This window comes from Drosophila tropicalis, unplaced genomic scaffold (assembly GCF_018151085.1).
Source record: "Drosophila tropicalis isolate 14030-0801.00 unplaced genomic scaffold, ASM1815108v1 contig_593, whole genome shotgun sequence".
Lineage (NCBI taxonomy): Eukaryota > Metazoa > Arthropoda > Insecta > Diptera > Drosophilidae > Drosophila > Drosophila tropicalis.
Genome location: NW_027173070.1, coordinates 11,649,000 through 11,676,542, shown reverse-complemented (window position 1 = coordinate 11,676,542; position 27,543 = coordinate 11,649,000). Strand labels below are relative to the sequence as shown.

Below are 27,543 nucleotides of genomic sequence, written 5' to 3'. Positions count from 1 at the left end.
CTTTATTTTAAAACCGCTTATAACTCTTTTTTCTACTTTAATACGAATTCGATTGACGCAGTCACAGGTATTTTCCATTGTCACGGTCACTGTATACGAATCAGCTGTCAAGTGCTGGCCACTCGAGATACCGATACAAAATTATCGCTTGTTAATGCACGGATTGCAAAATTTCTTAATTATTTTCATAAAAATTTCTTGTTATTAATTAAACTTAATTCAATTAAGCAATAATAAGAAAATGAAAGGCGACAAGGTGGGTTAAATATTAGTATGCAAAATTTGTCTCAGCATCATCAATTTGACAGTTACATCATTGAATAAATCAAAAAAAAAAAAAAAAAAAAAGAATGAAAGAAAAAATTGTGATTGAACTTCGATTACTTCGAATTTTGTTGTTGTTGCTGCTGCCGGCTGTAATGCACATTGATTTCATCATGGCAATTGACCCATTTCAGCCATTTCCCCCATTGAAAAATGACAATCTGCTGCGTGCCGCACGCGGTGAAGTGGTGGATCGAGTTCCAGTTTGGGTTATGCGACAAGCCGGACGTTATTTGCCTGAATTTCAGGAGCTGCGCAAGAAACATGATTTCTTTACCGTCTGCCGCACACCCGAGCTGGCCTGTGAGGTGACCATGCAACCGCTGCGACGATTTGATCTGGATGCCTCGATTATATTCTCAGACATTTTGGTTATACCGCAGGCTCTGGGTTTGACAGTGGAAATGCATGCCGGTGTTGGTCCTGTACTGCCACAGCCAATTCGAACTCCCGAGGATCTAAAGCGTTTGACTCCCGATGGGGCTTTGTCTCGGCTGATGTATGTGGGCGATGCCATTACCATGATGCGACACAAATTGGATGGTCGAGTGCCATTGATTGGCTTCACGGGAGCTCCGTGGACACTTTTGGGGTACATGATCGAGGGTGGTGGCAGTAAAACCATGTCAAAGGCCAAAGCCTGGCTTAACGAGTATCCAGAGGATACGAAATTGTTTCTTAATCTATTAACTGATGCTATAGTGGACTATTTGGAGATGCAAGTGCAGGCTGGTGCCCAAATGTTGCAGATCTTCGAATCATCCGCTGAGCATTTAAGCAAAGAAGAATTTCTCGAATGGGCTGTGCCCTATTTGCGGCGCATACGCAATGAGCTGGTGGATCGTTTGACTAAGAAGGTTATTCCATTGGTACCTTTGGTAAGTGGATCATCTTTGGATATATCTAAACCTTATTTTCCTTATCCTTAATTTCCTTTCAGACACTGTTTGCCAAGGGTGCTGGCCACTCGTTGAAGGAGCAGAGTGAACTTGGCTATGATGTTATTGGTCTCGACTGGACAGTGGATCCCGTTGAGGCCCGCAAAGAGGTCGGTCCCAATATCACGTTGCAAGGCAACTTAGATCCACAGGATATGTATCGAGATCCCGAAGAGTTGCGCACTTTAACCACTGAAATGGTACATAAATTCGGCAAATCACGTTATATAGCCAATTTGGGTCATGGCATTACACCGCAAACACCGATCAATAGCATGGAAGTACTTGTAGAGGCCGTGCACAAGGCTCTTTAGAAACATATTTGGAGATTTTCGTTAAGAATGCAAATGCCTTATCATTTTTGTATGAGTGAAAAATAAAGACAAACTATTTGGGTTTAGGGTTAGAATCTTATTGAAAGACGCTTTCAAATTCTAAATTTTAGAATGATTAGTCTCCTTGTTGAATTTGATCATAGATCATAAGTAGACTGCCACAGCATATTAGGAATGTTCCCAGGACTACTTCTGTAAAGATACGCACAGGATTTGAAGAGTTTCCACTCATAAAATAGACTGAACTAACTCAACTTACTTTTTCCTGGCAACTTTTCACCCAAAGCATAGCCCGTAATGGCTGTAAAGGCAAAGCTCAGGGAATTGGCCACTGGAACAGCGACTGTAATGCTGGCTTTTTGCAATGTCCAAACATATAAGACACTACCACACTGATTTAAACCAAAAGGCAACCAATAATTCCAACGAGAGCCTATTAGGCTTATCTCCCTCCAGAAATTACGCCATTTGGAGCCTGTATCCTCTACAGATTCAATGCCTTGGCTGCCTAAGCGTATAAATGGATTGGTGACGCCCCAGAGCAGACCCACAGCCAAAAGTTGTGCTAGAATTAAATAGTTTTTATTTAAAAACAAAAACCTTGTTATTATTTCTTACCAGGGATGGACCACATTTATCGATACGTTTTTAAATAACAATCTGGCAGCACTAATTCCTCGGGCAACCCTGTTTCGATTGTTGTTCGCGTAACCCTGACTTTTGACAATTCTTTTACGTCAGCTTTCATTTCCGTATAGGTGGGTAATTTTAAGTTTCTGCAATTTTAATCAAAAAACATCGCAATTTTCATTCAACAAAATAAAACTATATGTGGGAAATGCAAGAGTTAGCAATTAGAGCTAGCGAAACATGTAGAGATTTTATGAAAAATGGTATTTACTATGGGTTTATTTATAGAAAGAAAATTGCTGTCGGCTTTTTTTTTTGTGAATTGTTGTTACCCGTGATGATGTGGAATATTGTATTAATTTGCATTATTTGTATTTCTAAATGTTTTAGGTCATTGAATAGCATCGTTGCGACACGACAACAAGAAAAATGGCCAAAACTAAGGGCGAGAAAATCAACAAATCGGCCATCAATGAGGTGGTGACCCGCGAGTGCACCATCCATTTGGCCAAGCGTGTGCACAACATTGGATTCAAGAAGCGCGCCCCACGCGCCATCAAGGAAATCCGCAAGTTTGCCGAGCGTGAGATGGGCACCAATGATGTGAGAATTGATACACGTCTAAACAAGCACATCTGGTCCAAGGGTATCAGGTAAGTCCCTAAAATTCGCCTAACCGAATCTACAGCAAACTAATAAATCTCCGCTCTCTTTCCTTGCCAGATCCACACCATTCCGTGTGCGTGTCCGTTTGGCGCGTCGTCGCAACGATGATGAGGATTCCCCCAACAAATTGTACACCTATGTGACATATGTGGCGGTGCCCACCTTCAAGAACCTGCAAACTGAGAATGTTGAATCCAGCGACGATTAAACACATCCCCTAAAAACACAGTTATTGAAATTTGCATTCAATAAAAAGTAAATTTTTATTTAGAAAAACAAAAACAAATAACAATAACAACTGAAGGAAAAGTTAACAAGAATCATTCTTTTGTGTGTGTGTGATAAATTTTGTGTTAAAGCTGTGCAAATTGTGGTGCTATCAAGTAAAGATCTTGTCCAGAAGTTAGACCCAATAGGGATAACTTTGACATGCCTAATTCCAAAAGAATCATTGTATGATTCAAGGGTAAAGTGCTCTTCTTTAAGATTAATTTGAAACCGGCTGCTCCTTGGTGCTGATAAATAGTTAAACCTTGCTCGTGGCTGGTCAGGCATAGCAAAATATCCTCCGTTTCATTCAAGTACCAGAAAATCATATCATATGGTTTGCCAGCTGCGGAGTTTAAATCAATTATCTGCTCCAATCTATTGAGTCTGGAAAGATGAAGAGAATTGAGATTAGCAAACAAGAGAGAAAGATGTCAAGGAATAAAGGTTTAGAATATCTTTAGTAAGCTCTTTTTTAATGTGGATAACCTATTTAAAGGCGAAATTTAGTTTCAAATAGCTGCTAATTGGAATGTGCCCTTAAATTGCTTACCCAAGGCTTCCATTGATTTTTGTTTTTACATTTGCCTACCTGTATATACGAATCTCTGGCGTAGGTCTCAGTAAAAGTAGGGCCACATATTCATCATTATGATTGGCCACATGTTCCACTTGTTGATCCTCCAGACTATAATGTAATTCGAAATGTTCTTGCTTCCATTGCCATATTTCCACAGTTTGATTATGGGTCAACAGCAACAAGGCTGAATCATTATAGGAAGAGGCAGCCGGCAACAGCTGTTTTACCTTGCTCCTGGGTATGCTGGAATTGTTGGTCTTATTGCGACAATTTATGTTTAATTTATCTGGCAATTGTTGAGCCAGACATTTGAGATTGCCCAGAATTAAGGGGAATTCCTTAATGGACGAATCTTTGTATTCCAATCGGAAAGCAGCTGGACTAGCAAACGGGAGGCCTGTCAAGAAGAAAAGTGGAATGCGTTAAGTAGACTAGGCTATACACTGTCTATTGGTAAGAGGGTAGAAGGAACTATAAATATAAAGTAAGTATTACCCGTCCTTAAAAAAGTAACTTAATTAAATTATCAAAATAGAAGGAACCAAAAAAACACTTTGTCCTTTTGGGGAAGTTTGTCATTATTTTAAAGGTATTATATTAAACTTTGATGGTCAAAATGTCTCTAAAAATATATATATTTTCAAACGAATTTAAGAGACTTCGTCTAAGTTCCTGAAAGTTAATTAATAGCTTCATTGGTTAATAGTATCATTGGTTATATCGGAGTTTATTTTTTATAATATAACGATAAGACTTCACTTATAATTTCCAATGAATTTAAGAGAATTCTCTTAAGTTTTTGATCGATTGTAGTGCATTATTTATATATATTCTCGATTTCTCTAACTTAAAAGAGTTTTATGATCAGATTATAGTACAATGATAAGATATGATTGAAGTAGATAGAAATTTGTTATGACCTCTTCATATGGTGGTAAGAGTATAATGAAAACAAATGCAAAAATTCTGATAACAATACACACAAAGAGGGGAAGAAAGTGAGGTTAGGTTTGTGTGTTTAAAAACCGAAGACGCTAGATCAAGAAGAACAGTCGATATCGAATGAACAAAGTGAACGCCCACAAAGAAAGGAAACAAAATGCCCAAATTTGGCATAGTATGTAAAAGCATTTGTGCTGGTTTAATATGGATGGGTTTGGTGGTTAGTTCGCTGGCCACATCAACCCAAAGCACAGACCAGCTGGCCACTAGGTAAGTTTTCGAAGTGATTAACAGTGTTCCATGGCTTAAATTCTAATCCAGTCCTAGGATGGCTCCATTGAACGAATTGGGAATAAGCCCAGCCAAGTCGAATAAGAAGCCGGATGTAAAGCTTCAGGATGGACTTCTGCCCATGGTGATTAATACTTGGAATTTCCCAGAGGCAAACAGATTAGCTTGGCGCATTTTGAATGCCTCACGGGGTGGAGTTCGGCAGACGAGGAATGCCGTGGTGGAAGGTTGCAGCAAATGTGAGGAATTGCAATGCGATGGAAGTGTTGGCTATGGCGGTTCTCCTGATGAACTGGGTGAAACCACTTTGGATGCCATGATTATGGATGGTGCTACAATGGATGTGGGTGCTGTGGCTGGAATGAGGCGGGTCAAGGATGCCATACGTGTGGCCCGTCATGTGTTGGAGCATACCCAGCACACAATGTTGGTGGGATCGGCGGCAACAGAGTTCGCCCAGTCAATGGGTTTTCGTGCCGAATCTTTGATGACGCCGCAGTCAAAGGAAATGTGGCAAATGTGGATAGCAGAGAATTGTCAACCGAATTTCTGGCGAAATGTATTTCCCGATCCAAAGATCTCATGTGGTCCATATAAGCCCAAGCCCACGCCCATTACCCGCTGGAAGGAGGATCGTGCTCGAACAGAGTATAAGATTGGTCATGACAATCATGATACCATTGGAATGATAGCCATCGATGCGGATAATCAAATTCACGCCGGAACTTCGACAAACGGGGCACGCCATAAAATTCCAGGACGCGTCGGTGACTCGCCCATACCAGGAGCAGGAGCCTATGCGGACAATGAAGTCGGAGCCGCAACTGCCACCGGCGACGGTGATGTTATGATGCGTTTCCTGCCCACTCTACTGGCAGTGGAGGCTATGCGAGCTGGTAAGACACCAACAGAGGCAGCTGAGCTCGGCATTAAACGTATTGTAAAACATTACAAGGATTTCTCAGGAGCTGTTATTGCAGTGAACCGGCTGGGGGAATATGGAGCAGCCTGCTATGGCATGGCGGAGTTTCCATTTGTGGTCAGCAGTCCAGTTAAATCCGGTCCTAGTACTCGGAAAGAAACGGTAAAATGTTTAGCTAGCCAGGATACAATTAATGTAGTGACTCTATAAACAATTTTTAAATTTTAATTATTCCCGGTATATATTCACTTGAGTAAAATGTAGTGTTGGCAAATTTCAAAAATAGTTTGCGACAACACTGTCTAAAATTAAAATTTGATTTTAAAACGTTTTTGGATTCGAAAACGGAAACGTAATATTAATTTGTAGAGGTTAAGTGCATGCTGTAGTCATTTAAAAAGCACAAACGTTTCACATAAACAAAAATATATTCAATTATACTTAAATTGTACGAGTACTGGCGGAAGAAATGCTTAATTTTGGAAAGAATTCATTTCCAATTTGTTTTGCATTGATATGCATGGGCCTCGTGGTCAGCCCAATGCCCAATGAATCAACAACGTATGCTCCAATAACAACAGATGTTCCCAGCAAGTATGTTTTAAATTATTTAATGTTAAAACTAAAATTTAAGACAACCATCCTTGAAGTGTTCCATGGTCAGAAGATCAAACTAACTCCAATAATGAGGTCAATGTTGGTCTTGAGTATCCACTCTTGCCTATGGTCATTAATTCTTGGAAACATACCGAAGGAAATGAACACGCCTGGTACATTCTGAATAGGACCCCTGGCGGTCTCGGTGAGACGCGGAATGCAGTGGTTGAAGGTTGCGGCAAATGCGAGGAAATACAAAGCTTAGTCTCTGTCGGCTATGGCGGCGCGGCCAATGAGGATGGAGAGACCATTTTGCATGCTATGATTATGGATGGTGCTACAATGGATGTGGGTGCTGTGGGTGGTCTGCGACGCATTAAAAATGCCATTCGTGTGGCCCGCCATGTGTTGGAGAATACGCAGCACACGATGTTGGTGGGGGACTTGGCCACAGAATTTGGGCAATCAATGGGCTTTAAGGTGGAATCTCTCACTACCAATGGCTCAACGAATATGTGGCAAAATTGGGTAGATAAGAAATGTCAGCCAAATTTCTGGCGTAATGTCTATCCCGATCCCAAGACCACCTGTGGTCCATATAAGCCCAAACCCACGACCATTTCCTCCGTAAAAAAGAACGATGATCAGACAGATTATAATATTGGTCCTGACAATCATGACACTATAGGAATCGTAGCGATTGATGTGAATCATCAAATTCATGTCGGAACTTCTACGAACGGTTTAGACTTTTCAATACCAGCACGCGTTGCCGACTCTTCAATACCAGGAGCAGGAGCCTATGCAGACAATGAAGTCGGAGCAGCAACTGCCACTGGAAATGGTGATATTATGATGCGCTTTTTACCCAGTCTACTGGCGGTTGAGGCAATGCGTGTCGGCAAGACACCCGCAGAGGCGGCTGAAATGGGGATCCAGAGAATTTTAAAGTATCACAAGGATTTTTATGGAGCTATAATTGCTGTGAATCGACTCGGTGAATATGGAGTTTGCTGTCATGGCTGGGAGGACTTTTCAATTGTGGTCAGCAGCCCAGTAAAATCTGGCCCTATCACGAGAACAGAAACGGTAAAATGTTTACCTCGTTCCGGACCAATCGATTTTACTGGATCGTCTGCAAATTTTTAAATTTTAATTATCCGCGTTAAATAATCACTAGTTTGAAATATTGTGTTGGTTAATTTCAAAAACAGTTTGGGCAACGTCAAAAAATTTTATTGCCAGACTCTATAAATTTATTTCCGTTTCTTTTTGTAACTTTAAAACGAAGTTTAAAAACTTCGTCAGTTTAATTTTGCTAAAAATTGTTGATTGAATAATTAAATTATATTTTATGGTTTTTCAATTCCGAAGCGGAAAAGGAAACACAAGCAAACATTAATTTTATTCGATTTTTTATTAACCTCAAGTTCTTGCTGGCGTGATTGAAAAATCGGAAAACACACATGGAAAGGCGGAACATAAACATTCAGTAATAATTATATGTTTAGAAACCGAAGGAATATTAAGTTTTAGAGAGAGATGTTTCGGAATGTGTTTTGGTCTGATGTGCTTGACCCTCATGGTAACTTCAGTGCCCATGGAATCAACAACATCCGTGCCCATAACCGTAGATATTTTCAGCAGGCAAGTTTACAATATTATTATCAATTAAAATCTAAATTAAATTCGACAATCCTTGAAGTGTTTCTTTGTCAGCAAATCCAAATAAGTCGAATAAGGTTTGAGGCTGGTCTGGAGGCTCCTCTGCTACCTTTAGTCATCAACACTTGGAATTTCACCAAGGCCAATAGACACGCTTGGCGCATTCTGAATAGTACATCTGGAGGTTTCGGTCAAACTCGGAATGCCGTGGTCGAAGGTTGCAATAGATGCGAAAAACCGCAATGGTTGGTTGGGGTGGATCTCCTGATGAGACTGGAGATACTACTTTAGATGCCATGATAATGGATGGTGCCACTATGAATGTTGGTGCTGTGTCTGGATTGCGATACATTAAGGATGCCATTCGTGTGGCCCGTATTGTCCTAGGGCATTCCAAACATTCGATGCTCGTCAGGGATACGGCTACAGAGTTTGCCTTGTCTTTTCGTTTCCAAGGTGAATCTCTTAAAACGACCAAATCAAATGAATTGTGGCGAAAGTGGATAGGTAAGAACTGTCAACCGAATTTCTGGAACAATGTCCAACCCGATGCCAAGACATCTTGTGGGCCATACAAACTCAATGCCACCGATAATAATAGTTGGAAGGAGGACCAACAGGATGCAACAGAACACAATATTGGATAAGAGAATCATGATACTACTGGCATGATAGCTATTTCTATTTCTACATACATAACTATTTTTTGTTGTAAAAATTAAATAAGGTTTTAAATTTTCCGGAACCGGTATTTCTTGGTACTTCATTAAAATATCGATAATTATCGATTACAGTTGGTCAAAAAATCACCAAAAAATGTACTAACGCCTCGCAAATCCGCCAAATCGGCGTCGGCATACACAGCAGGGTGAAAGAGAGAGCAACACCAAGCCACATAACGAACGCGAAGGGAAAGGCAAAAGTGCGAAAAAATATCAAGCGGCCGCCTTAACAAAAAAAAATTACTTGTTTTTTTCTTCCTCACTTTGGTATAAATAAAACTCAGTCAAAATTCATAATAACGCACGTTTGTCCGCTCCCGTTGGCCAAAAGTCAATGACTAAAATGGCCATACAACTGGATAAAATCCTAGCGGACATTGCCAAAGAGAAGGCCCTGCATCCCAACAATGGCGGTTCGGCGTCCAAGCAGGAGCAGGACGAGGCCTGGCAGAGAATTGGCCGATTGAATAAACTCTCTGTACACGAATCACGCTCCATATTCATTGTGCTCCAAAAGAAATATGATCAGGAGAAACTTAAACCGAATTCTACATGGAAACTATTCAATCTTATGCATCAAATCCATCAGGAGCACAAGCCACCAGTGGCAATTAAAGAAGAAGAGTGAGTACACGTTTAATTTATACAAAATGACGAGTCTAAAAATGAAACTGACTTTCCAGTGAACAAGTTCCCATGGAGGAGGTTGAAGAATATGAAATGCTTGAGGTTCAAGAACAGGAGGAAGATGATGATTCTATGGTGCCGCCTAATCAATTTAACCAACCGGCCAATTCAACAGGCTCTGGTTCTGCCAGTTCAGATGGCGAAAGTCCCAGCAAATCGTTAAGTTCTAATTCACCAGAAAAATCTGAAGAGAAGTCGAAACCCATGGTCGATACACCACGTCCCGCTTTCCAATCTGAGGAAAGAAAATTGCTCAACACAATGGCCAATACCCCAAGGGCCGCAACTGTTACATCCTCGAACAATAGCAGCAACAATTCGAATGCGTCATCAAATTCTGTCTCCCTGGCAGCAGCAGCTGTACTTCAAAAGAAGGGTATAACCCTGAAGAAGACTCCTGGCATACAAAGACCCACATCAACGGCGTCACAAGGTGGGCCAAATGCCACTGCTGGTGGTAAAGGACGCACCACAATACAATTGCCTGATTCCCTGAAACGTAAACTATCCGAGGATTATGGCTCATCTTCCTCCTCATCACCAATGGCACGAAAGGGCATGAGATTCAATACGAAACAGACACAACCCCAACAACATGGTAATCAAAATATTGAATCATCGTCGTTATCACACTCTACTCCACCAACAGAACTAACAGCCGCAGCTTCAGCTACTTCTGCTGCTCATCCTCCTCCTCCAGTGGTTCATACCACAACCGCCCAACTGATGCAAGTGAAACGCGAACGTGAGAGCAATCAGACTCCACCACCTGGCATTAATATCATAACTATACCAGCGGCTGCTTCACAGCAAATGAATGGAGTTGGTGCCACATCCTCGACAGCAGCCACCATGGCTTCCACTTCGGTGGCCTCAACCAATGGCTATTCACCGCATGCCGGCATCGAGGAATTGGATTTCAAGAATGATATCATTTTTGAATCGAAATCTGCATCGAATAATGGTGGCGTGGCCGCCGGTCCTGAGATTATTAATTTGGGCAATTTCAATAACTCACTGCCGCCGACTTTCTTCAAGAATCTGTGCAACTCATCGCGGCATGAGGCCCTTGGCTTGTATGTGGCCAATGTGATGAATCGTATATCGGGTCGTGCAGCTGCCAAATTGGAATTGGGCATATTGAGAGCCATTGTCGATGTTCAGAGCGATGAACTGGAGCAGTAGTGTTTAGTTACCGCCAATATCGACATTTAGTATTTAACCTATACACATTATATATATATATATCTTGATATATATATATATATATATGGATATCTACAACCATATATGCATTGTATTTGTGTTGGGCCGAGTTTAAAAACGATTTCAATTTTATATACATGTTTAGTTTATGTTTTTTAAACTCCAAAAAAAGTTGAGAGACTACTTTTTATTTTGTTGTAAAGAGATTTTAAAACAATATCAGCAATTGGAATTAGATCGTTTAAATGCTCTACTCACATAATATATATGCATATATGTGTAATCTAATCTAATCTCAGCTTATACACACACAAAACAAACAAGTTGGAAAAAACTTATAATTTTTGGTAGCTCTTAGAAAACAAACCTGTAATTCTTCTCCTATTCTTCATCTAAATGTATTCATTTAACATATTTCCCCTCACAGGCTCAAAACAGAGTGAAGTTTATAGAATTTTATGTTTTTTAAATGATTTTCTGCATCCATCTATTCAAATGTTCCCCTTTTCACCCACACATAATGTCTATAGTTTTTAAGCCTCTCCAGTAAAGAAGTCTCATTTCCCATTTCATTATGATCAATAAAAAACAAAAGAAATCCAATATAAACTCACTTGAATTGTGTTTAAAGTTTTGTTCCTTCCTTTGCCAGATAAAGTAGTCAGTTTGTTCTATTCCTTTGCGTAAAGCCAACATATCTTGATCTTCTTTGATAAATGTCTCCAAGTGGGTAAAATTTTGCACCAGTTTCTGGAGCATTATAAAGTTTTCCAATACTTTGGGGGGATCTGTCAATTAAAGTGTATAAAAATTATTTAAAGTCATGGGAAAACTCATCTCTTTACCATTTAGACGTTGCTGCACTGCAGCCACATTTGCTTGAATCTCGGACCAATCATCTGTGGCACGTTTCCATTTGTAAGCATTTCCATTGGTTTTAGGCTGATCATCCTCTTCCTCCTGATTGGTAATGGTACCGATCTCATAGTTACCCACACTTAGAGGCTGTTTGAAAATCAATTCACTCTTCACATGAAGGTTTGGACGATTTCGTGCTTTATTGACCAAAAGTTGATTGACATTCAGACTATTAATGTGATCTACCCAAAGTTCTTCAATATTATGAGTCAAAATACGTTTCTCTTGTGGTAAAATGTTATCCACCCTCAAGGATCCATCGCTATATTGCTCTCTATCACGCAATAAAAGATGATCTGATGTCCAAGGTATACCATTTACCAAGCCATCCACGCGAAGATCATTATATAGACTCACAGCATCCAATTGACTTTTACCCGCTATCGAGTGATTGCCATAAATATATACAGCATTATTTATCCAATTTGCTATGGGTATTTTAGATATACGGCTATTGGACGTAGCGTACAGACGTTTTACGGTGGAACTGGGGACAATTTTGAGAGCCTCTATGGTGGTCATTGAAGGATTTGTATCATTTTCATTTGGCAGGCATACAATATCATCAACTAAATTTAATTGATTTATAAGAACATTTTTCAAATTCCCCTGAACAATGGCACGGGAAGCTTTCCATTGTCCGGATATGGTATGTAAGCCGGATGTTTTTAAGGTATTTGCCACAAAATCATCAAAATTTAGCGAGTTATTTCTGAAAAATGGTAGAAGATGATTTATGATATCTTAAAGTCCATAGGAAAAAGTTTGTTTTAAGTCTATATTATGTGTATAAACATATTCTACAATTGTAATTTACAAAAACAAAGTTTCAACCCTCGATAACGGTACCTCAGTATACATATGTACATATGTATGAATATAATAAATTTCACAAGTGACTTTAATTTTGGATCTCAAAGCAGTATAGAAATTCTAAAAAGTTACTTACAAAAAATAATATTAATTAATAGTTTTGAGACATGAAAAAGATTTACCAAAATTATATTTTTATTAAGAAAACAAAAAATAAATTGCGTAACAAAGGCTTTTCTTGAGTTCGGCGCTTTTTAGGAATGGCGGGTTGGTATCATAAATTCATTCAAAATTACGCTGCTATTGCGTCTCCAATTACCGATACTTTAAAACATAAACTTAAATTCATATGGACAGCAGAAGCTCAGTCAGCATTTTAAGACTTGAAAACACGTTTAAGCCAGGCACCAGTTTTACATAGTCCCGATTTTAAAAAACCTTTCTCCATAAACTGTGACGCCAGTCATACGGGAGTGGGCGCAGTGTTAACCCAGTTAACAGAGGATAAGGACGTTTGCGTTTATGTCAAAAAAACTGAACCAGGCACAAAGAAACTACTCAGTTACAGAGAAAGAGTGTTTGGCAGCCGTGTTAGCAGTAAAAAAATATAGGGCCTACGTGGAGGGTCAAGAATTTTCTATTTCAACATTTTATAGTAATTTTATTTTCAAATTAGTCACACTTAAAAAATTTTAGTAGATAAGGAAAAATGATTCATTCTATTATATTTATCACGGTTCTGTTATTTAAAACTAAAATAAAAACCCATAAATTTGAATGCATGACGAATGGAAATGTAGCGTTAAATTAAAAACGAAAAACGAATTACTCATTGAAAAATGTTAGAAAAGAATGCTAATGCAAAAATAAAATATATGCAATGTTATAAATTAAAATATATACAGAACACAGAGGTAATAAATTACTTGTATTGCAAAGCTAAAATCGTAAGCTTCAAATTCATAACTTTTAAATTAATTTGGTTAGGAAAAACCAGTATTTCGTTTATTGCGCACAACGGTCACATTGAGCAATAACTACTGGGTCCCCGCTGTTTGCCAGTATTCATACGAAAAGAAAAACTGTAAAGTTAAACTACACACATTTATATACCTCCCGCTGCCTGCCCCCACAAAAGTGCATTTAAATACAAAAAAATTACAAAAAATAAATACAACGCAAAAAGCTACGGATAAATCGTCAAATACGGCACACAACCATAGACAAACACACACAAAGAAAGGTATGCCAATATGTGAATAAATTGTGTTTCATATCGAATTGCAAAACGTGTGCCCCTTTCCGAGAAGACAATGTGCAAAAGAGAAATTCAATTTCACTCGCTCGAACAGCTGATTTCTGAGTCTTCTTTCAACACACATAGACAGTTGCTGTGCTTGTCAAACTGTTAGCGCGTAAACAAATGAATTACACCTCCTCCCCCCACCTTTAATCAGTCACCGACACCTCACATCGACGCAACCGATCAAAGTGAAATTTAATAGCTTCCAAAAATGAAACATTAACATTAACGAAACACACAAAAAAAACTACTTACTCTGCCTCATGGCCATTATTTTTGTTGGTGTTGTTGTTGTTGCTGATGCTGCCACGTAGTTGGGCCAGTCTGGCTGTAGGAGGCTCTGCGAAAGTGACGTCATTATTGAATTGAACGGGTATATTAACTTGCTGATGGTCACGAGTAAGACTAAAATATCTGTGTCCAATCTGGTCCAGTTTATGACCATTGAGGTCGCCCTGTAAAAGATGATTCAATTGCTTAGGTTAGAACAATGTGTCATGGAATCATCTTTTATTCAAGTGGAGTTGTGCCCAAACTGACTTGTATACAGAATATATATTTATTTTCATAAGTTTTTTTTGTTTGTTTTGATTCAAATTTTCGCAGACAAAACTGTTTAAGTGTTAAATTTCAGCATTTGAAACTTTTAAGACCTTGAAATTAAAGTGAATAATTGAGCTTTGACTAGCTGTAAACAGTTCTAATTATCTGCTAAGTCACAGTTCCAAAACAAAAGTTTGTAAGTTAATGACTTTCTGTTTAGTTTGAACAATTAAGTAGAGACAGATTTCGTCTAGCAGATCATAATTAAAGTGCCTTCTTAATGCATATTTGAATATTTTAAGTGAATATTAAGAATTCTTAAACTTTAACTAGTTTAAAAGGGCTATAACTTGTCTATAAAGAGATTTTTTCAACCACTTTTACAGTAAAAGTACAAATAATCAATCTTTTCATAATTTAACTTAAAAAGAATTGAAATTTATGATCTTGCAACTTGAAGAACTCAATATTTTTTAAATATTTTGAAAACTTAGGGGTTGAGGAGGTTTCTATGTAAGCCATTGGGATAAAAGATATTTTTAACCAATCCTACTTAGTTTTCTGAAATACTTTTCAAATAAAAGTATTTAAATGCATTTTTTTGAGTTTCTATACTGAATTTAGAAACAAAAACCTAAATTGTATATAATTAGAACTATAAGGTTTTTTACTCTTAATTAATTCTGCAATTCTTTTGACTCTAATTTTGTTATTTAAGTACTTTAAACGTACACATAGTGTAACATTTACACAATAAGTTAATTGTTTACCTGAAAGTTAATGAGGCCCTCAAAGCTAGCCGAGTTTATTTCCGGTTGACTTAACTCTATGGGCTCATTGTCCAACCACACACGATTAAGTAAATCATCCATATGATGACCATTTAGAGATTGATATGTGGGTTCCTCATCAAATTCCGCTTGCTCTACAATCAATGAATCCTCTTGCAGATAATCGGCAACTTTTTCCAGGGGATAGCCATTCAAAAGACTGATATTACATAGTTTGGAGATAGCTAAATTGCCCTGTATGTTAACGGGTTGTAACAGATAGCCGCCACCTGACTTATATAGCAAATCCTCTGGCACATGTAGACCATTTAAACTTCCCACTTGAACATTCGCCTCCATAACAATTGGATTCTCTAAAAAGATGAGATTTCAAAGAGTATTACAAGTTTTAATTAAGTTTGGTTTTGAACTTACCAAATCTCACAGTAGGCAACAGCTCACTGGCGTTTAGTCGATAACTACCTTGGACCAATTGGTCTAGGGTATAATTATTCACTTTGCCGTAGACTCCCACACCCTCGGGACTCTCCATGGCAGCCAGACTTTGTGGTGCAGTAAAATTTTGCTCTCCCCGCATAGTCAACCAATTATAACCGAATTCCCGACTGGTAAGACCATTCAATGTTTGTCCAAAACGCAAATGTGTTATATTAATTGGCTCTTGGAATGTAAAATCCCCCACATATTTAATATTACCGGCCAACTGTTGCAAACGCTGCTCAATTTGTGCCACATCCCATTGATGATTGATGTGACCTTTAAGCCATAGATTTTGTGCATAGATTGTTGTGCCATTGAAGTTTTCTCTATCCCAAGGTGCTTTGCTGCCCGTCGTATAAATATCCGTCAAGGATTGATTGAAAATCCTTTGACCATTTAAATGTAAATTCTCTATATTCATTTTATTGGCGGTCAAGTGATTTAAATGTAATGTGGCATTGCTTATTTGATTCTTAGACAACTGCAGATAATCATTTGGATTTAAGCCATTCAATTGAAGGTTTTTAGCTTGAACTTGAGTCGTTTGCAGACTTTCCATATCGATGGGCCATTCAATTGTCTGATTGCCACTTTTAGTCAACAGCGATTGCGACAACTTTTGAATGTCATGACCATTTAGATATTTTACTTCAGCATATCCTTGGCTAATTTCCAGTTTGTGTGGAAAGAATTTTGTTGCCTCAACCATTTGAACATCTGGGACATTCAATTGAATCAATTGCTGTAGATCTTGGTTATTGAGAAAACTGAGATTTGTTTGATTTGCTTTAAGAGGTTGCTCAAAACGTATAGTAATATTTTTTAATGGTTTATTGAGTGGAAGAGCTTTGTTCAATAACTCTTTGACAGAATGTTGTGTGGCAGAATCAATTAAATCTTTCATAACCATTTGTTTACCTATAATAACCTGATTATTAATCGTATAATCACCTTGTAGAACCAAAGATTGATGTGTTACTTTCATGGGAGACATGGCCCGCAGCTCAGGTCCCAATAGTTGACCCTAAAAGGAGAAATAAAAGCTTTAATTTAGAATTTAGAAAATAGTACTAAGTTTTCATTTTCTTACCGCTATAGTTATCGGTTCTTGAACTTGAACACGTTCAAATCTTTTGGCACCCTCTATGACTTGGGTATAGTTGGCTTCTTTCAGTAATAGATCAAATCGTTGACGATCGACATGTATGTGATTTAAACGTTGATTGATTAACAAACGATTCACTTGTATGGGTTGGGCAAATTGTACATCCTGTTGCACTATATAATTGCCACCATCAATTGAAACTAAATGATTCAATGAGCGATCATTAATCTCATGACTATTGACTAGAACCGTTTTAGTTTTTAAATGTTTAACATCAATGGAAGACTTGATAAATTGCACTTGTTCTTGTTCCTGTTCCTCTGGTTTCATGCTTTTACGTTTGAGAGTTTGTTCGAGCAAGTGCATCCAATTGTGACCATTTAGTTTGCCCTTTAATTGTAGATCTTTTACTTGAAGTTTTTCGATTAGATTTACAGATGGTTCTTTGTAATTCTCGCTGACATTTACTTGGCTAGCATTGACCCAATTAAAAATGGGTTTCTCAACATTCAGTCCGTTGATGCGTTTGGCATGCAACTTATCATGGATTACCAAAGTATTCACAGTTAGTTCTGCGAATTGATGTTCCTCTCTTACTCTTTTTGATTTAGATGCATCTCTTTTGTTCAGATGATGATTTTGAGCATCCTTTTCAACCACATCCAATGCCCTTTTGGCATATTCCAAAGCCTCCCAATAGTTGGAACTTAATTGAAGTCTTTCATCTGTGTAGGTTTTAGTTCGAATACGCTTAATATGAGATTTGTGTAATTGATCCTCTCTTGTTTTTAGCTTTTGCTCTAAACCCTTGATCAAATTTTCTATATTTTGCTGTTGCAAACGTTGTTTCTGCTGACGTGCCCATTCAATTATTTGCTGACGCAGTACATTGGCATGTTCATCTTGTTTATAGAGCGGTTCGTATATATTTGTCTCGTTGGCAGCCATATTTTCATTTGCAATCACTGCAATAAAAAAGGTTTATTCACACAGGAAAGTTGAGAGTAACAAGAGTCTAAAATTAGCTTAAATTGCGTTGTAATTAGCCCAAACAGGAGGCTTAGTATTCTGTTTTTGGGACAATAACCCATAGATCAACAATTAAAAAGTAAAGAAACTACTTTTTGGGTTTAAAAACTAACAAAATTATTATTACTACTAATTCAAAGTAGTGCTTTTGTTGAATGTATAGGTATGATCCTCTTTTGGCAAAGAAATGAGTGAATATCATCATTTTATTTTACTAGAACCGCCTAAACAAAGATTAAGCTTCGGAAGGCGTTGTGAAAATATAACTTTTAAGAAGATAGATTGACTTTTCTGAGGTTAGGTTTTACTTCTATGAGGTTAGGTTTATTTAAAAAGATATGTACCATAAGAATCTGTTTAGTATACAATGCATTTGCATAGATGTAATTAATCATTAGATAATGACTAATTAGGGACGCCCAAGGCCGGGGGAGAAGAAATCGCCATAGTTTTTGATAAAAATTCTATGACAGAATTGTTGGTAGGGAATCAAATTAACAAACAATTAAAACAAAAATAAAAAATTTACTTCTTTCTTAAAAAGACAGCTCTTAGAGAAGTCATCAATCAAAAAATCTTTATACTTACCTAAAAACTGTTGATCGTTTTCGTCATAGTTACGCATACGTGCAACGCCACGACTAAAGGCTCCTTCTGTAAATTGTACCGATGACTCCTCAAATTTCCAATCATTAAGGTTATAAATCTTAACATCCTGTTTATGACAGGCCACCAATAAAAGAAACTTTTCCGATATGGCATGCTAAAACGATAAAACAAAATCATAAACTGATTGTTTCTCTTTTTCTGTTTTTACAACCCACCTGCACGGGCAAAACACGTTCCAAGGCATAGAAACTTAAACGCTGATACGGCACAAATTGTCCCTTGTCGTACATATAGATAACAGTGTCCGCTTCGCTGTCGCTGCCATTCACAGCAACCGTATTACCTAGGATGAGAAAGTGACGACGATCCACCTCGTTTACGGGTAAACTAAAGTATTTCACATCAACTGCTCCATTGCTACGTAAACGTTGAAATAATTGGAAACGTCGTATGGTGGAATTATATCTATAGATCTCCGAATTGGTTGCAGTACGTCCATTGGAACTGGCATAATTGGCCACAGCCACATAGTCATTGAAATCAATGCCAAATGCTTCAAGGCGTCGTGCATTGCTGCATGCTATGGAGCCAAGGCGCTGAAAGGTACCCGCAGTCCATTTAAAGTAAGGACAACGTTGTTGCTTTGCATCACCAACAGAATCTGTATCGATAGTTTGCAACAGAGTCAACTCTTGACTACTTATTCTTAGATACATGCCACGCAAATGTAGACTAGCAAAATATTGCACTACACGTATGCCTGCTTCAGGTGAAAGTTCATAGATAGGAGAACCTTCACGAGCCTTCTTAATGGTCTCTGTATGGTTAAAACTAAGGGCCACATAGCCACGTCCACCGTAAGCTAAACAATCCAGAGCCACAGCTTTAGGTGTAGGCAATTCAAGTAGTAATTCATAAGAGTTTGCATTGGGTTTCCATTCAAATACTGCAAATTGACGTAGACCCGCTTCATTCTTATGCAAGGCAGTGGCATATTTCACTGTAGGCAATTGCAATATGCATATATCCAAGGGGAAGGCCACCGGCACTGAGGCTACACGATTCAGGCCATTGAAAGTGTAGCTGGCTAAAAGCGTTAGTTGAAAACTTAATTAGTACTTTAAGTAAATTCTCTTCATTAGCTCTATTATGGACTAAACCAAAACTACTCTCTCTTAGAACTCAGATCATGATGATGGCTGATGAGAATGAACAACAAATCTATCGTGGATGCATAAGTCAACAATTGGAGGAATTGGAATTACTTAGTTACATCTATTGTAAGACAAATGAATTGCAATTACTTGACCCCAGTGTTGTCACGGATTACAACGAGTATTTGGAGAAGAGCCACACATTACCTGCAGCTCATTTGGAATACATTATCAAATTGCCAATAATGGATAAAAGCAATAATATTGATGTACGTATAGAATTACCTCATCTGTATCCCAAATTGGAAAAGGCAAGGATCAGTGTGCATTCATCCTTGCTGGGCAAGCTCAAAGAGGAGTATCTACAACAAGAAATTACCAAATATTTGGAGGAGCAACAGGAAGATGATACAGAACCGTATATATATCAATTATTATCATGGTTACAAGATCAAATGGAAGTTCTACTCAAGCGACCAGCGAGCGAGTTTACTCCAAAAGAAGTTCCTGTTGAAGCAGATGCTTCTGCAAATCTCGAGCGAATGTGGATCTACTCTCATCACATAAAGTCGACAACAAAACGTCAAGAACTCATACGTCAGGCACGTCAATTGAAGCTGAGTGGTTTCAGTAGACCTGGAAAACCGGGCATTATATGCATCGAAGGGGATTCGACTAATGTTCAAGAATATTGGCGTTCCATTAAATCTTTGCGTTGGCAAAAAATCACTTTGGTCCGGACAGAAACCAAACAACGTAAGCGCCGATTCGAAAATTTTACCGAACAGCTATTCAATGCCGAAGGCAGCTCCAACTCTGAGGAAGGCATCATGAATATGGGTCAATTTATCAAATTTCTAGATGATCATGGCTCTGGTTATATGAAGGCAGAGTTGTTTGGTTTAGCCTAAACCAAAACTTCATATCAAAATTCGTTAAGTTTGTTAATAAAGTTTGTTAAAAAAAAACCAAAACCTTTGTCAAAGAATTGCTGATAATCCGCTGAAATAGCAGCACGTTTATATAGATCCGTATCAAGATCAGAGCCCAATCTCTGACTAGGATAACTCAAATGAAAGTGTACATCAAACGAGTTGCCCACTATTATCAGATAGTTAATGATTAATAGAATACCAAGTAATTTAAACATTTTTTACACGTCTAACATTAAAGACACAACACGTGGATACTGAAAAGAACTCTTTGTAACGGTTTCGAAAGCTTTACAATGAAAAGTTTATTAGCCAGCTGATTTCAATCAGCTGGCCTAACTTAATCAAATTAGACTATATTATTTCATATGAAACCATCACCCTCAATATGTTGATTACTACTTGTTCCAATTGAAGCTTTTGCCGTAGTGGTAACTTCTTGTGTTTTTTCCTTTACTTTTTGTTTCTTCATAAAGGCACAATAGCAACAATAATGCGAACCATTTGGATTTGCCTCCTCCTTAACCTTTGCTGTGGCTTTCCAACGTTTCACACACCAAATCTGGGCATAGGCCCGACGAAAATTTTCATTATTAAAGCCATAGATCATGGGATTGACTGCAGCATTGAAAAACATTAAATATTGTGAGAAATACCAAAATAATTGCATTCCACTATTCACAGTGCTATCAGTTGTATAATATTTCTCACGTAAAACAATCAAAATGGTAAAAGGCAAGCGTAAGACCAGAAAGACAACAACTACTATGAACAACGTTTTGGCCACACTTCGTTTGTAGCTCACAGTCAAAGGATGTTCACGACTTAAAACACGTTTCTCATAGCGATCCAACTGCAAAGAAAATACAGAAAATATATTATCATAAAACGATTTCCACCTAAATTCCAATCACTAACTTACCTTATAGAAAATAGCTATATAACAAATCAACATAATGCCCAATGGTAGCCATACCAATATGGTAATTAATACATACCAATATTTTGGTAATATTGATGTATTCTCTTTGCAATACAACTCGGTGAAATTCTTCCAAATACGAACTCTATATGAACGATATATGGCCAAGGGTGATGCAAATAATACACCCAATATCCAAGTACATAAAATCACAATTTTTGCTCCTGTTAATGTGAGACGGGTCTCTCTTGGTAGCACTATAGCCGTAAGACGATCATAACTAACAACTGATAGATTCAAGACAGCTGTAATAAGAAATATAACAACCAGGAAACCCTCCATTTTACAGCCCACACAACCCAATTGATAATTCTGATAGAAATCATTGACCATAAACATAGCTGGACATATCAATAGAGTTAAAAAATCAGCCATAGCCATATTGGCTATAATCAAGTTTGTTGGTGTTCGCAAAGATCTATTTGTTGCAATCAAATAGATCATTATAAAATTGCCATACAATCCAAAGATAATTACGGGAATGAAAGTGCAAATTTTCCAAGTAATTTCCGCACTCGATTTATGCAACCAAATGCGTTCCTCTGGAAAATTCCATTGACTGAAATCAAACTAGGAAGGAAGAGAGAAAATTTAATAGAGGAACTGGGGTTTTTTCTTTTGTAAATTTACCTTAAAGCTGGTGGCGTTGTAGTCAACCATTTTGCACTTCCTCTTTCAATGAATTTGTTGGCCCAACTGACAAGTTAATTAACATAAAAAGCCCACATATTGATTTCAGTTAATTCACTTAACTGATAGATAAGGTTATTAACAGTTGTCTACTGATAAAGTGCACTAAAAGCTAAAATAAATCGGACTACTGTTTAAGTGCTTTTGTTTTTGTTGTTATGTCTTTTAATTGAAGATCATTTGACACTGGCAACAAAAATTAATCGATATCCAGTTTGCGAAAAGATCCCTCAATGCCAAATAATGTATCGGAATTAACACGTTTTCCTGGACGTAATTTCTCATTAACTCCATACTGTTCATCCTGCTTAAAGTAATCATTAAAGGCTAACATTTCCTTTTCTATATCGGCCGTGATATCCTCTATACGTCCATTTGTTCCACCATATTCTTCGGGCAGATATTCCTGTGGTATGACTTTATAAAGATCTTCTACATTCTTATAAACATGAAACTGCAAATAAAAGAAAAAGGTTTTATTAACATTATGCCAGATTTTTGGGTCGTTTCGGTGTGGTGAGACGAATGCTAAGTTGCTCTTTGCTTCCCAAATTTTTTATTTCCTCACTAAACGCTTAAGGTTTCTGCTTAGACAAACAAGCATACTAGAGATAGTCAATACTATTCTGAATTAAAAACACACTAAACAGATAGCAGAGATCTAAAACTAAGCAGAAGCAATGACTACAAGTGAGCCAATTAAAATATAGAAGACATACAGGATAGAGTGATTAGGATATTGAATTGAACGACTTTGAAGCAAATATAAATCCCGTGAGCGATCTATGAATCAAATAAATGGCCACTTAAGTGAGCAACATTAAGAAGTTAATAGAAAATTAGTAAGTAAGAGAGATAAAAAATGATTGACTAATTGTAAGTAAGAATCATTGATATATCAAAATAGCAAACAATAGATCATGTAGAGAGCATAGCAAAGAATCAAAGAGATTAAAAAAATATCTTTCTTATTATAGTTGAAGTACAGGATAAGTGAGTGATCAATCATCAATATAAAGTCATTGACTCATTAAAGTATGGGTTACTGATCATTTATACTATTCAAATTTTTTGAAGTGACTCGAACAATAATGTTTGAAGTGCTCAGCAATTAACAATTTCCACTTGTCTGATAATCCCCGATGGTTATCGGTTTATTGATAAGGTATTTTGTGCTGAAGATATCACAAAAAAAAAGGAAAAAGGTAATCAATACTTTGATTTAGAGAGGATACAGACATGAACTGTGTCTAGGTTATAATATTATAAACAAAAATAATACATGGAATGGTTGATAAGGTTAAGATGTCATTGAATGGATAACCCAATTGAATAATAAATTCTTACCCTTTTCTGTAGTTTGCTTGGCATTAGACCTTTAGCCAAATTCAAGACAGCCACCGCCTCTTTGGGACAATTGACCAAATGAACACCCTTTATGCGTGTGGGTTGTGCCTTCTCGGAAAAAACACCCATTTTCTTGAGAAGGGTAAAATCCATTTGGGCCAAAAAACTCAAACTCATGGCAGACATATCAATTAGCTCTGTATAGCCACTTACATTGCAATTATCATCATGCAAAATACGTTGTTCCATTACCATTGTCTGATAACGAAAGAGATCCATTATTTTAAATGCTTTGGGATCAAATTTCGAATAGTTTGTTAATTGTATACGTGGCCCGCCCGGGCCCAAGGGCTTGGGTAGACGGATATAAGTTCTACAGAACACACAAAAAGCAAAAAAATATAATAATTTCCGCTCAGAAGGGCTAACATAAATATTTTCTCCGAACTGAACTCACCCCGTGCGACAAAGGGCTATATTCTTATCATCCATTCCACGATTAGCAAAGAGTTCCGGTATCAAGGTTTTGATGGTATAAAAGTGATCCAATTTCGATTTAGTCTTCTCCAAACTAAATTTACAGCCACGCAAGAAGGCAACAAGAAATTGCGAATCTTGACGGGCCTTGAGATGTGGTTGCTTGGACAACCAATCTCGTAGAGCATCCAAATCGGCTGGTAAACGTTCCACTACCTCATTTAATTCAGTTTCAGCAACTTGCCTCAATTCGGCGCTAAGTGGACGCAATTCCTCGGTCATGACAATGATCTTTCAACAATCCTCACAACGCGGCAGCTGTATGGCTACTGAAATAGAATAAAATAAACCTTCTGCTGCCTCAACTAATCGCAGAAATACAGAGAAATTCCCCGCAACAAAATGCGCTAATCTATGGCCATTAATAGCCCCGTCCAATCGTTTAACTGATAATGGGTCTACAAGTGCTCGAGTCCCCACCAAACCAAAATTTGCAGACATAGACCTGTAGAAAATGGTTAGAAATTCCAACTTAAAGACTTTTTAATAGAACCAAAAATTAGCCACATATGATGAGATAAGCATGCAAGTCTTGCTTTTGTACCCGAGATGAGGACAATGCAGCTGCAAACAATTGTATAAGGGTAGGCCATAGGTCTTTTATACCTTTATATGTACATATATATATAGTAGGTTGGTATAAGCATATATGTATATTAGATAATGCCTGTTGATCGAACCACCCGACAGTTTTATGCATGTAATGAACACATAGGCAACTTTATATCTTATCTTGCTTAAAACGAGCCACTGGGAAGAACAGTGCTTCACAAACAAAGAGAATTTCGTTTATTCAGGTGTGCAAAATCGTTTTTAAGAGTTTTGAATTTGCATTTAATTTCGAGAAGCAGTAAGAAGTTTTATATATAATTTTATCTTGATTTAGAGCATAAAAAACTTTTCTAAGTTACAAAATGTTGTTTATCTTGAATCAAATAGGTTGAAATATTTAACATTACATGCTTTCTTTTTTTTTTTTTGATTATTATATTAAGCTTAAAACTTGGACTTATTGGATATTCATATCCATATTGATTGTGTCCTGTCGAATATAATTTAAAAACTAATATGTCATATTCTAATGTTTTCCAAAAATCCCAAATCAAAAATTTTGTGCCAAAGGTCACTTCAATCATTAGTTTTAGCTTTGAATCTATTGTTTATATTAAATTTAAGAGTTCTCAACCATTTGGTCATAAAAATCTCCAAAAACTTTGAACACATGGCTCATTGAACATATTTTGCAGTCTTTTTTCAAAACGTTTTCAATATAAAGTAACAAATCCAATAGATAATCTATTTTTAGTGAAAGCGCATTGTACACTTACCAATCGTTTGCTTACCACTGTAAACCGCTAGTTAAGGCTATTGGTCTACCCCCTTCATCGAAGCAAGCAGGCAACGACATATCCATTAGTAGCGTCCAAACCTAGGCAGAGTAGACACACACACACAACAAATTCACAACACAAAAAACAAAAAAAAATACACTTTTTCCCTTAAAATTATTTGTTAAACTCCACCGCTGCAGCCGCCCTTAATAATTCTCCATTCTCTACTCCCACTCCTGTATAGTTCTCCATTTACCAGAAATAGAAAATCATGGCTAAAATACGACCTCTTGTGCCGGAATTAGCGGAGGTGGCACGCACACAATTAAATGAGGATGAGGCGTTAATAGTGACCAAAATTGAGGCACTGCGCACTTGGATCGGTGAACAAAACTATTTAGAGGCCAGAACTGATGATCAGTTTTTGGTGGCATTTTTACGTTTCTGTCACTGGGATGTTGAGGAGGCTAAAAAAAGGATTTTATTTTATTACACATATAAAACAAAGGAACGTGAACTGCTCAAGAGTCGTGAGGTAGATGATAAGCTACTCGAATTGGCACGATCAGGGTGAGTAGAAATGAAAGAAAATATAAATAATAAAGTTCTGTTATTTCTGGGATGATGTAATTTGTTGCCCTTGTTGTTGGCTGCTGCTGCTGTTGTTGCTTTTATTTTAGAATCTTTGCCACTCTGCCCAATGCCTTGGGTGCAGGTGGACCACGCATACACTATACACGCATGGGACATATAGAGCCTTCCAAGCATAGCGTTAGTGATATCTTTCGCTTCCATGCCTTCCGAGCTGAAGTCGAGATCAATACCGATGACAATTGGAATATTGCTGGGGTTATTGAGATAATTGATTTTACAAAAATTCCATATTCCTTGCTATTACAATTTGATCCTGGCATGTTTAGACGCATGAACGCCTTCCTAGAGCATGGTATACCCACGAATTTAGTTGCCACCCATATTGTGAATGCTTCACGTGAAACGCAATTCGTTCTCGGCCTAGTCCGCAATGTGATGAAACAAAAGGAGCTGGTAAGACATCATCATCATCACCACTCAAGTTCGGTTTAACTAATCTATGAAAATTCAATTTTTTTTCTCAGTTGCATATCCACTCCAATCTCGAATCCCTGCAGCGTGCCATTGGCAAAGAATATCTTCCAACTGAATTGGGTGGCAATAATGGATCACTAAATGATGCCATGGCCCAATATGAAAACCTATTCACCAGCTATGCCACATATTTCAAAGAGGATGAACGCTATGTAGTCGATGAGAAATTAAGGGCGGCCAGCGAGAAGGAACAACAGCCGGCCCCCTCCACTCTAGTGGCCGGTGCGACAAGTGAGGGATCATTTCGCAAGCTGAACTTTGATTGAGCTAAAAAACAAAATTTGTGGATTGCCAATAGTTGTATATTCAAAACCAAATGCACATACTACATATATATATACACACACACACACACAGAAACGGACACCTAAAACACAACCCTTTCCTAAACTCTCTCTAGATCTGTCTTCATATATATAGTTGATTATATATATATACATACATATATATATATACAAACACTTTGGTCATAGCAGAACCTGATATTTTATAAAGAATAATAAAAGAAAAGAAAAAAAAAGGGAAGAAGGAACAAATTCATATAGAAAAGCAACATCGAAACTAAAAGCAAATAGAACAATATATAAAATATATATAGAAAGGCGCAACAAAAAAAAAAAAAAAAAAAAAGAATTGCACACTATAAAAGAAAAGGCCATTAAATGGTATAACACACAAACAAACCAAACACCTCACATCTATGTCGATTATAATTTATTGTTGTTCTTATCAACACACACACACATTCTATATATATAAACACCCCCTCATACCACCCCCTGTCTAGTTTAACATTCTACTTACTCTTCGTGGAAATTGTGTGAATCATATATATACCTAGTTTACTATATATAACGCTCATTTCGTTTTTCACTTTCTTCTTCAAATGTCTTCTAACTCTAATTATGGGATAAGTTGTTGGCTTTTATTTTGAATTTAATAAAAAACAAAAAAAAAACGCATAATATGCATTAAAAAACCATTTATATACATACATTACCTACATATATTATATATTTTCGATAGTTTATTTTGTTGGTTAAGTGTCGTTTCTACTAATTTTTGATACTAGTTTACTT

At 37.4% G+C, this 27,543-nt stretch overlaps 11 protein-coding genes and 1 pseudogene across 13 annotated transcripts; 8 read left to right on the top strand and 4 right to left on the bottom strand.

Moving 5' to 3' along the window:
* Nucleotides 1-98: 98 nt before the first annotated feature.
* Urod (uroporphyrinogen decarboxylase) lies at nt 99-1,676 on the top strand. The gene is made up of 3 exons (XM_068288660.1): nt 99-256; nt 459-1,202; nt 1,265-1,676. The coding sequence occupies exons 1-3, from the start codon at nt 242-244 to the stop codon at nt 1,574-1,576; spliced, it is 1,071 nt and encodes a 356-aa protein (XP_068144761.1). The 5' UTR covers nt 99-241; the 3' UTR covers nt 1,577-1,676.
* LOC137575898 (transmembrane protein 234 homolog) lies at nt 1,653-2,310 on the bottom strand. 2 transcript variants are annotated; one of them, XM_068288666.1, is made up of 3 exons: nt 2,216-2,310; nt 1,857-2,162; nt 1,653-1,789 (listed from the first exon to the last, which is right to left on the bottom strand). In XM_068288666.1, the coding sequence occupies exons 1-3, from the start codon at nt 2,229-2,231 to the stop codon at nt 1,713-1,715; spliced, it is 399 nt and encodes a 132-aa protein (XP_068144767.1). In that variant the 5' UTR covers nt 2,232-2,310; the 3' UTR covers nt 1,653-1,712. The 2 variants fall into 2 exon arrangements, with proteins under 2 accessions (XP_068144767.1, XP_068144768.1); XM_068288667.1 differs by lacking the exon at nt 1,653-1,789 and having other exon boundaries at nt 1,843-2,162.
* Nucleotides 2,226-3,213, top strand: RpL31 (ribosomal protein L31). The gene is made up of 3 exons (XM_068288668.1): nt 2,226-2,355; nt 2,618-2,880; nt 2,951-3,213. Exons 2-3 carry the CDS (start codon nt 2,657-2,659, stop codon nt 3,099-3,101), a joined length of 375 nt encoding a protein of 124 aa, XP_068144769.1. The 5' UTR covers nt 2,226-2,355; nt 2,618-2,656; the 3' UTR covers nt 3,102-3,213.
* On the bottom strand, nt 3,132-20,706 carry clos (closca). The gene is made up of 11 exons (XM_068288653.1): nt 20,493-20,706; nt 18,579-19,450; nt 18,343-18,517; nt 16,711-17,690; nt 15,555-16,644; nt 15,120-15,493; nt 14,062-14,261; nt 11,618-12,402; nt 11,387-11,560; nt 3,753-4,137; nt 3,132-3,547 (listed from the first exon to the last, which is right to left on the bottom strand). Exons 1-11 carry the CDS (start codon nt 20,665-20,667, stop codon nt 3,247-3,249), a joined length of 5,511 nt encoding a protein of 1,836 aa, XP_068144754.1. The 5' UTR covers nt 20,668-20,706; the 3' UTR covers nt 3,132-3,246.
* LOC137575891 (putative N(4)-(beta-N-acetylglucosaminyl)-L-asparaginase GA14866) lies at nt 4,771-6,341 on the top strand. Its single transcript, XM_068288658.1, has 2 exons — nt 4,771-4,952; nt 5,004-6,341. The coding sequence occupies exons 1-2, from the start codon at nt 4,840-4,842 to the stop codon at nt 6,103-6,105; spliced, it is 1,215 nt and encodes a 404-aa protein (XP_068144759.1). The 5' UTR covers nt 4,771-4,839; the 3' UTR covers nt 6,106-6,341.
* LOC137575890 (putative N(4)-(beta-N-acetylglucosaminyl)-L-asparaginase GD10667) lies at nt 6,365-7,702 on the top strand. The gene is made up of 2 exons (XM_068288657.1): nt 6,365-6,489; nt 6,546-7,702. The coding sequence occupies exons 1-2, from the start codon at nt 6,365-6,367 to the stop codon at nt 7,639-7,641; spliced, it is 1,221 nt and encodes a 406-aa protein (XP_068144758.1). The 3' UTR covers nt 7,642-7,702.
* On the top strand, nt 8,045-8,879 carry LOC137577751 (putative N(4)-(beta-N-acetylglucosaminyl)-L-asparaginase GA14866; annotated as a pseudogene).
* Nucleotides 9,039-11,385, top strand: Map60 (Microtubule-associated protein 60). The gene is made up of 2 exons (XM_068288655.1): nt 9,039-9,503; nt 9,563-11,385. The coding sequence occupies exons 1-2, from the start codon at nt 9,214-9,216 to the stop codon at nt 10,749-10,751; spliced, it is 1,479 nt and encodes a 492-aa protein (XP_068144756.1). The 5' UTR covers nt 9,039-9,213; the 3' UTR covers nt 10,752-11,385.
* LOC137575897 (RWD domain-containing protein 2A) lies at nt 13,605-20,457 on the top strand. Its single transcript, XM_068288664.1, has 2 exons — nt 13,605-13,746; nt 19,543-20,457. Exon 2 carries the CDS (start codon nt 19,553-19,555, stop codon nt 20,426-20,428), a length of 876 nt encoding a protein of 291 aa, XP_068144765.1. The 5' UTR covers nt 13,605-13,746; nt 19,543-19,552; the 3' UTR covers nt 20,429-20,457.
* Nucleotides 13,606-27,429, top strand: LOC137575894 (alpha-tocopherol transfer protein-like). The gene is made up of 4 exons (XM_068288661.1): nt 13,606-13,746; nt 25,581-25,906; nt 26,017-26,383; nt 26,455-27,429. The coding sequence occupies exons 2-4, from the start codon at nt 25,608-25,610 to the stop codon at nt 26,728-26,730; spliced, it is 942 nt and encodes a 313-aa protein (XP_068144762.1). The 5' UTR covers nt 13,606-13,746; nt 25,581-25,607; the 3' UTR covers nt 26,731-27,429.
* LOC137575892 (neuropeptide FF receptor 2) lies at nt 20,730-22,185 on the bottom strand. Its single transcript, XM_068288659.1, has 3 exons — nt 22,062-22,185; nt 21,372-22,001; nt 20,730-21,302 (listed from the first exon to the last, which is right to left on the bottom strand). Exons 1-3 carry the CDS (start codon nt 22,089-22,091, stop codon nt 20,814-20,816), a joined length of 1,149 nt encoding a protein of 382 aa, XP_068144760.1. The 5' UTR covers nt 22,092-22,185; the 3' UTR covers nt 20,730-20,813.
* Nucleotides 22,261-24,263, bottom strand: LOC137575896 (alpha-tocopherol transfer protein-like). Of its 2 annotated transcripts, XM_068288663.1 has the most exons (4): nt 23,926-24,263; nt 23,682-23,841; nt 23,469-23,600; nt 22,261-22,575 (listed from the first exon to the last, which is right to left on the bottom strand). In XM_068288663.1, exons 1-4 carry the CDS (start codon nt 24,225-24,227, stop codon nt 22,321-22,323), a joined length of 849 nt encoding a protein of 282 aa, XP_068144764.1. In that variant the 5' UTR covers nt 24,228-24,263; the 3' UTR covers nt 22,261-22,320. The 2 variants fall into 2 exon arrangements, with proteins under 2 accessions (XP_068144764.1, XP_068144763.1); XM_068288662.1 differs by having other exon boundaries at nt 23,469-23,841.
* Nucleotides 27,430-27,543: the final 114 nt, after the last annotated feature.